At 29.1% G+C, this 9729-nt stretch overlaps 1 protein-coding gene across 1 annotated transcript; it reads right to left on the reverse strand.

Moving 5' to 3' along the window:
• Positions 1-6812: 6812 nt before the first annotated feature.
• LOC130796921 (glucan endo-1,3-beta-glucosidase-like) lies at positions 6813-8808 on the reverse strand. Its single transcript, XM_057659353.1, has 2 exons — positions 8591-8808; positions 6813-8070 (listed from the first exon to the last, which is right to left on the reverse strand). The coding sequence occupies exons 1-2, from the start codon at positions 8667-8669 to the stop codon at positions 7139-7141; spliced, it is 1011 nt and encodes a 336-aa protein (XP_057515336.1). The 5' UTR covers positions 8670-8808; the 3' UTR covers positions 6813-7138.
• Positions 8809-9729: the final 921 nt, after the last annotated feature.

Consider the following 9729-nt stretch of genomic DNA (forward strand, 5'->3'; position numbering starts at 1 on the left):
GGAAATAAATATAATTTATAATAATTGAGATTATAGAAATTAGTTTTAGTTATAAAATCATCATAGTAATCCATGTTTTTATAGGAAAGCGTAGCTGAGAAGTCTAATGTAATGTTCAAACAAAAAGTACTAAAAATCTATTAATAGAACGACGTGTTTCCGGGTATATGTCAACAAACTTGACTTGTTGAATTAATAGTAATACGATAAGGTGGGCTATTTATTCTTGCATATAACCGATTACAGACCTAAATAATTAGGCTTGTGTTTTGGGTTTAAAATTTTCTGCATAAGCTTTAATTTTTTACAACTATATATTTGGATTTGGATGAAAAAATAAGATGATATAAATTAGATTTATAATTTTATAAAAAGCAATAGTATATACTGTAATTGAAATAAACTCTGATTCTCACATTAATTTTTTTTTAATATGCTATCTACATTAGAATATGAGAATTTAAGAAGATTTTGTTATTACTAGAGCTGTTTAAACCAAACCCGACCCGAAATCGAAAATTATTCGACCCGAAAAAATGTAAGTTTTTTAGGTTTACCGAACCGCAATTACCCGAATCGATACTTCACTCGAACCGTTTGATAACTGAAAAGGGCAAAATCAAACTCGAACTGCAACCGAATTTTATAACCGACATATAAACCTTAACCGATGTTACCCGAACTGAACAGTGATCGACCCGAGTCAAATCCGACCCGAATTATGCACGTAACCGAATGTAACCTGACTAAAACCGATAAAGATCGAACTGTTTTTAACCCGAACTGATACAAACCCGATCGATTATTAATCGAACTGTTTTTAACCCGAACTGATACAAACCCGAACCGATTGTAAATCGAACTGTTATAAATCCGAATCAAATTTTCACCTAAATATAGCAAATTAAGTCCAATTTCAGTTTTCTAATAATACGGAAAAAGGAAGAACACAAGTTCTATACAATACAGAATATATATATATATATATATATATATATATATATATATATATATATATATATATATATATATATATATATATATAAACTAATTGAAATAAATTGATCTGCCTGACTGCTATATCTGATAAAACAATCGGTAATTATTTTTTGTAAGAAAATGAGCATATATCAATTAAAAACCTGACTATTAACTTATTTCGATATTGACTCGATCAATAGTTATCCGTAACCGATAACTACTCGAAAAATAAAGCTCGAACCCGATCTGTACTCGAAAAAACCGAACCAATTAGTAATCGATGACAACCCGAGACCGATTGACACTCGACACGAACTTCAACCGACACCGAACTGATGCTAACCCGATAGCTTGAATAACCGATCTCTAACCGAACCGTGACTAACCGACTCGACCCGAGTGTGACCCGTTGTAACACACAGCCGAAAAATAACCGATCCGAAATGCAACCGAACTGAATAACACCCGTTCGAAACCGACCCGATCAACCGAATTAACACCTCTAGTCATTACCATGACCAAAGAAAAGATGATGATGAAGTTATTCCAGGAATATCCACCTCATAACTGTTGGGATGGTTTATCTCACATCGACAAATTAAAAGATGGTGTGTACATTTTATAAGGTATTGGAGACCTTTTTCTTATTGCCATATGGTTTTGGGATGGTATATATGTCCTTGGCTTATAAAGTGTGTGCACTTGTGTCTTCCCGTTAATATGCTGGCATTTACAATAAGTCCAACCTAATTTAACAATAACACTCGAATTGATTAAACTTTAAATATTTGTTTTAGTAGAAGGCTAAAAGCTACTAGAATAAATACAAAGGTGATTTTGGATATAATATCTATACTCTTCTTTCGTCACGTTTAATTTGCAACATTTTTCATTTTGGTTCGTCCCATTTAATTTGCATTATTTTTATTTTTGGACTATGACCCACCACTATCTTTTAATCTCATCCATACATTTTAACTCTCTTTTAATTTTATCAACATAATTCATTATCTCTCTTCATTTATTACCATTATCCACTTTTTTCTTAAAAAACAACATTCTTCTCTTTGATGCAAATTATATAGGACAGAGGGAGTATACAAACACCCATGAAAGGAAAGAGTCCTAAATATTATTTTATATTAATATGAATATATATTTTAACTACTTATTTTTAATTTTATTGCCCCAAATTTTAAAAAATACAAAAAAGTAATGCTTTTTTAAATTGAGTTTCGAAGGGTTTATTTAATATAGTGAATGTAGTAGCAAATGCATTTCACCATTTGCCGTGAGCCCGTGACCGATATGATATCCTATTACTATTTATTGTTATATTGCCGCCTAATAATGCCTTCATAAACCAGTTGGGACGATAATTCACATATATATGAAGTGAAAGATACTTTCACAAAATAATAATAATAATAATAATAAGAATAATAATAATAATAATAATAATTATTATTATATGTGAAAAGTTAAGAAGTCAATATTAAATACATGAGGAGAAATTTACTCATAATAATTTGAAGAGAGGTTATTAGGCTAATCACTACAATATATTTAATGACATTTAATTTAAATGTTACTATTTTAATTTATTAATGCTCTATTTGTTTCTTTTTATTTTTTCCATTTACTTTTTGTACAGTTTTTATTAGAAAGTTTAAACCTCAATATCTCTAAATATATAATTTAAAAAATTATAAAAATACATAATAAAAAAGTATACATTAATACAAATTTAACAAGATCTCACATGGATATATTTTATGTTCTAAATATGTGTTAAAAACATTAATTAAATTTCTCTCTCCTTAAGGTGAAATATTTCGAAATCGAAATAACATTAGGAAACGAAGAAAGTACTGTATAATATAGATTTAGTGACATTATTAAACTCGCAAAAGCATTTAATTTTGTTGTAGTGAATACTTAGCATTGATAAAATCCAATCGAAGCATAGTTTTATATTATTGAACGAGCAGATGGGTGGATCGAACAAGCAAGTTACCTTTGAAAGAGATTCATATGTTGAACCAAAAATCGGAAAGTACAATAATTGAAATTTAAATCATGAAGAACTTGAAGAGCCAAACGATTATTGGTGATGGTAGTGCTAAGATTTTTGAGGGTGAGAGCAAGATTCTCAAGTTCATTGCAAAAGCTTTTACATTGGGAAAACTAGAAAGGGAGATTTCATTGAATTGAGCCTCGAGATGGAGAATGCGGTAGGTCTTATTAATTTAAAAATTGTTTTCAATACGATTCCAAGCATCGAGAGCACTATCATCGGGGCGAACAATGAATTTGAGAAGGGTCGGACTAATAGTTCCATAAAGCCAAGTACGAACAATATCATCAAGTCTTTGCCACTCCGAGTCTTTGTTAACCGATTTAGTAGAATCATCGGGAATAATATGAGTGTCCACAAGGTGAGCCTGATAATGGAGTTTGAAGAGAGTAACCCAAGTATTAAAATTCGTGCCCTTATCATCAAGTTGAATGGGTACACTTGTCTTGATATTAGTATATAACTAGAGTTGCAGGATGAATTTTAGAAGAGGAAGCCATAGGAGAAGAGAGGTGGCTGCCATTTATAGGGGCGGCAGTGGTGGTGGATTAGGGCGGCGGAAGTGGTGGTTTAGAGATAGGAAAGAACTTAGGCAAATGATACCATGAAAAAAATGATTTTGGTTGCTTTTCATTTCATCATTTTGAGAATAAGTACATCAAGTAATCTAAGGTTTTAGAAAACTAAATATTTACAAAATAATTACCAAAATATAAAAGATTTACAAGATATACAAAATATTCTACTCTATTATTCTATTAACCTTGATGGTCTCCTGTAAGTCTCTTATGTTGCTATTGCACTTCACAAATTTTCTATTGAGGTCGTCTCACCGTGAGATGACTTCAATTAGGTTAACCCAAATTATTTAAGAAAATGGTTCTTGTACAAGTGTAAATTCACATTTCATTATTTTTTTTGCTTTTACTAATACGTTTTTTTATAGACTTGTCTCATAATGTGACGATCTCATACAAAAGAGGATGACTACTTTTTTGGAATAATTAAGCCCCCTATTCTTCTTTATTTAAACCATTGTATACCTATTATTTCTTAATTTTTATGAAATTTACCAATGTCTTAATTTTTTAGGGTCTGAAAAATATTTTTCATATACAAGATTGATTTTTAGTGAAATAAATTTAGGTACAATTTATATTTTTTGCTGTTTAACAATGAGTTATTAGGATTTTTTTATAAAATAGTTAAACTATCAACAATAAAAAAAATAAGTATTAGATTATTTATATTATATATACCTTACATTTTTAGGTTTTTTTTTTTTTTTTTTTTTTTTTTTTTTTTTTTAATTTTTCGTTCTAAGGTCTAATAATAAAGGAACTAATAATAAACGAAACGACCGTGATGAGTAGTCAAGGAGATTCTTCTTAAGCCTTATTTTCAACTAAAAATAGTTGAAAGTGACTGCATATATATAATTAGTTATATTGCATAATTCTGATTGTTAGGCTAAGAGCACTATTTTGGTTTGCTCAACTTATCCTTAATTAAATGAATGTGGTCGATCTATTTAGCTTCTTTCACTTATAATACATTTAAATATACATATTTTTATTATAAAAGGAATTATTGTTACCAAATTATATCCTACACTAGTTAGTGCCATTGCTAAAATACAATTTTTATAAAATTTGTCAACAAAACGCACGAGAAAATTGGAAAATGTTTGACATGACTAGCTAGTAAGAGCTACTTTTAACATAGAAGAATTATTAAAAATAAATCTAATTATCATCAATTAGTTCAAAATAAATTCCTCAATTGAATAACTCAAAATATATCTTAGTAGTATAATATTATTCTCATAATAATGATTTAAGTTATATTTATACTAAAAAAATTAGATACATATCGAGAAGATTAATAAAATTTTGGATTATTATAAGAAAAATATTTTACTATTATGGATTATTTTAAGTTAATCAACACTATGAGTTGTTTTGAGTGAATGACTTACCGGTTGGATTAATTAATTAATTTTAACAAATTTTCCATTAAGTTATTAAAACCAAAAAATGAAAATTAAACATTCGTAAAAATTTGTGACACAAACGTAATAAAATTGATTACCATCACCTATCTTGCTAAACAACAAATTATATTCATGGTATATATAAATTACCATACCTATTATTTTTTCACTCATATATATATAACTATGTCAAAAATTATAATTAAAAATACTTGCATAAGTTTTGAAGACAAAAGAAAAAATAAATTTCAGAATAATTTACTTTTTATTCTTGAAAACGCTTGCATGTTAGAACAATAATTCTTGTTCATAAATGAGATACCACAATGTTACGATAATAATGAACTTCCTTTTTTATGATTATTTCGGTAATTAATAATGGGGATGTTCTTAATGTTAAATATTTTTGCTTTCGATATAATTAAGAGGTTTGGATATTCTATATCACAATCAAATAGCTTTGTTTAAATATTTCTATATAAATACTAATTTGGAAATAAGTTTTGGTGAACCCTAAAATGGGTATTTTTTGCTTTCTCAACAACTAATATTAGGCAAATCATTCCAAATTGTAGATACGGTAGAGTAATAATACACACTAACTTTTGAGTCCATGTTTATTATATATTTTCGGAAAAATTGTCTAAAATTATCCAATTTTTTATTAATTTCTTTATAATAATCTGAATTTTTGTTTAAACATGAATAATTTTAACTACTAAGGGTGCCTATTAAAAATGCACCAAGGTAATTTTCTTACCTATATAACAAGTCATTTTGCATAAAAATATAAATTAAATTTATAAATTACATTATAAAAATTCTAAAAATAAAAAACATATAAATGAGAAATCAAGTATGTTTATTTTTGATTTAACTTTTAATTTTTAATAATTTTAATTTTTTAAATTAATTTTTTCTTTTTTTATACCAATTAACTTGAAAAATCGGCTATCATTTGGATAACAATATTCCTGGTTAAGTGACTTTAAAATTGAGATTATTTATGGTTAATCAAAAATTGAGATTATTATAGGAAAATCAATAAAAAAATTAAATTATGCTTAGATTAAATTAAAATTAATGTAATTTAATGTCAATTAATATTTGAGACCGCTTAATTTAGAGGTCATGTGTGAGAGACCACGTAGCACATGTCCGTAATCTATGAAAGAATGAAAACCACTGAGCTAAAATCATTTATCCTTTGAATTTAGCCTCTTATTATTTAAGTTTAGTAAAAATAATTAGATAAGATAAATAAACTAAATATATCCATACACTTTCACTATGGTTGTATTAGAAGGCGTGATAAGAGTATATAATATTCGTGAAACTTTAATTATTAGTATAATTTTTTGATTAAGTTGGTCGTTTTATTAACAGAAAGGATGGAATTTAAAAGCATTTAGCTCCTTAATTTTTGTTAATAGACAATTCTATGGGTAATTCTATAATAATCTACTTTAAAGCCAAGCACCACAATATATAATTTTTATGATATAAAATTTGAGCCATTTATTTTTTATACTAATAAAAATTTGAATAAAATACAAATAAAATGTTGAAAATAGGAACTAAATTTTTAAAAACTTGTATTTGATACAAATTACAAGATATTTATAAGTAAGCACTAATAATCTCAAATTTTTGGTATAAAATATTTATGTTATATTTATTTTTAAAATTTATTATGGTGGTTGTATTGAATTATAAACTAAATCTTTTTAAAAGTTGAAAAATTTAGAAGAAAATATTTTTTTACTTTTCTTTTTCCTTCCCTTTTGCTAAACAAACTTCACTTTTCTTATTATTCTCTCTCCTTCTTTTCTGTTCCCTCTCTTCCTCTTTTCAATGGATTTAGAGAAAACATAAAATTAGGAGACATTTATATCAATAATAAATCAATCATAATTATAACATTGTAGATTTGATTAACCATATATAACATTCTGTATTGAATTAATCATATTTATAACACAATACAATATATAACTCATCATTATAGATTAGTTCGGTTTCCATTTTGAGTTTCGCCGATTTATTTAGATTTATAATATAGTATATAAAAACAAGGCTAAATATTTTTAGTTTCTAAAATTAAGTTGGTACTTAGGCTGTTGATTAGAAGTATAAAGTCCAAAATTGTTTTCAACACCTCCACCCTTTTGATTTTCATCAAACATAGCAAACAAATACGCCTCAATTGCTTGATTTTTACGTGGAGTACCTCGGTTCACGTGGCCAATCAAATTGTTGTAATAAGTCCCCGCGTTACCAAAAGTAGCAGCTTGACCACCAGCGGACGGCCACCCGCTCTCTGACACCACAATGGGCGTGTTAGGAGCACCCGCATTTGCGAGTGCAGCATAGACTGTGTCAAGCAATGCATCAAAGAGGTTTTGGTATTGTAAATTACCATCGCTAACTTGGGGGTTAGGTGAAGTAAAGAGTGCGTAGTCTAGGCGGATACTTGGGGTACCAATGTACGAAAAATAGGGGTAAATGTTGGCTAACAAAGGTGATCCGTTATTTCTAAGGAAGTTAACAATAGGATTCATGTAAGAGGAAGATGTAAAAACACCTTTAGAGGGTGGGAATCCGCTAACAATTGAACTTTTTATTGCTGTCGAGACTATGATTTTACCAGCTAAGTTAGCTGATCGAAGAGCATTTTGGACATTTTGCATGGCCGGGAGAATTGACCCTGCCTCGGCATCACCAGGCATGATTTCGTTCCCAACTGCAATGTATCGAAAATTGACATTTGACGCATAAGGGACTATGTTGTTTTGGACCCACCGGTTTGCAGCTGAAGGGTCCGAGCCAAGTGACCTGAGGTCGGTCCTTGGAACATCGACGATTAGGCCTATGTTTGATCCCCTTAGAGCTTGGAGAACGTTTGGATTGGGGTCATAGATTCTCATGTTTGCTATCCCTCTGGATTTGTATAAGTTTACTACTTGTTGTGGGGAGGGTAAGTTGTTGCCATTTCTTCCGTAACATACACCAATTCCCTCTGTATCACATGAAGCAAAATTAGTTGATTTTCATTCCATTTAAATAAAAAAACAGTTTTTATTTTAAGGCCGATTTAACCAAACTTTTAACCTCTCATAAGCAGCTTATCCTATGTTACTCTTCGGCCCCTTTAAATTTACTACTTAAAGTGATATATTTTAACTTATGAGGAAAAATCTCATTCTCAGTAGCAAATTTAATGGGACAGAAAAAATATAAATAATACTCCCTCTGAACCATTTTAGTTGTCCCATTTCCTTATTTGGCAAAGTCATTTTAGTTTTCACATTTCTATTTTTGTCAATCTTTTTTTACCTAAATGTCCTTAGTTCACACACGTAATTACGAATATACCCCCATATTACTTACCCAACTACCATTCACTACTTACCCTTCACTATATACTCTTTTTAATGGACCCCACACCATCCTTAATAACCGTATTCAAGCAAATGGGACAACTAAATTGGTTTGGAGGGAGTATTTTACAGGACTAGAACAGAGAAGACTTAGCATACCTGTTAATTGAAGACTAGGAGAAAGTATTGCCAGGAGTAGCAAAGTAACAACCATATAAGGTTTGCCGATAAGCTCCATTTTGTAAGTATTAAGGAAATTTTGTGGCTTTATGAATGAGTTTTTGTTCCTTAGATTTACTGAGTATAATTATCAGTTTTATAGGCAAAAGAAGGTAGCGTGATCCGTATACATAGTAGCACTCTAGGAGGATTAGAACAGTCCAGTCAATGAAAAATAAATAAACAAAGAAAAATGTGCAATAACTTAATTAGCTTAGTGGAAAACACAGCGTATAAGGATGTAGCAATCCATAAAATTAAATTTATTTATTAAACTAATATTAGAGTATATAATATATCGTGGAGTATTATTTATCAGATTAATTTTTTAATTGAGTTGATTCTCTGATTTATTTTGATGAGGGTTATATCCTATGATCTGAAGGTCATAGGTTTAGTCCAAGCAAGTGAGGTTCACTCATATATAGGCAAATTTATCTTATAAGATATTCTAGGATAGAGATGAAAAAGGGGTAATTAAAGTTTTATGGCTTTCGCACTGCATTTGATCCTTTGATTGGAGCGAGTAGGACTTGAATATAAGTTAGTATATGAGTTGGTCTCTCCAGATGATATTAGATCAACGTGGCATAAGTTCAAACCTCATTCACCACAAATTTCAACTTGAATTAATTTAGCGTCATACATTTATATAGAACCGCAAAAAAAATATAATGCATCCATACTTCTAACTAAACGAATGTGAGAGAATATTATTTTAGGGCATTGTTTTTAAACAAATTGGTCATTTAACTGAAAAAAAAAATTGAATAAGACCAAGTCCAATGGATCAATATTTTGATTTTTTGCATATAATTAAAGATACGTACAATGTCGCCTATCCACATATTTCAATAATAAGGTTGAACAATAACATTAGTTATGTACATGTAGCAGCCCCTTTAGCGTCTTTATGGGTTTAAAATTTGTTAACACGCGAGTATGTCATTTTCAGTGGGAAAATCTTGAAAAAATGAGGCGTATATAATTAGAAATCTGGAAAATTAGTACTCTATTATTTTTTGTTTGAAGTTAAGATAATTATCCTCCACGTTATCCTTGTATATGGAACACTCTTA

This window comes from Amaranthus tricolor, chromosome 12 (genome assembly GCF_026212465.1).
Source record: "Amaranthus tricolor cultivar Red isolate AtriRed21 chromosome 12, ASM2621246v1, whole genome shotgun sequence".
Taxonomy (NCBI): domain Eukaryota; kingdom Viridiplantae; phylum Streptophyta; class Magnoliopsida; order Caryophyllales; family Amaranthaceae; genus Amaranthus; species Amaranthus tricolor.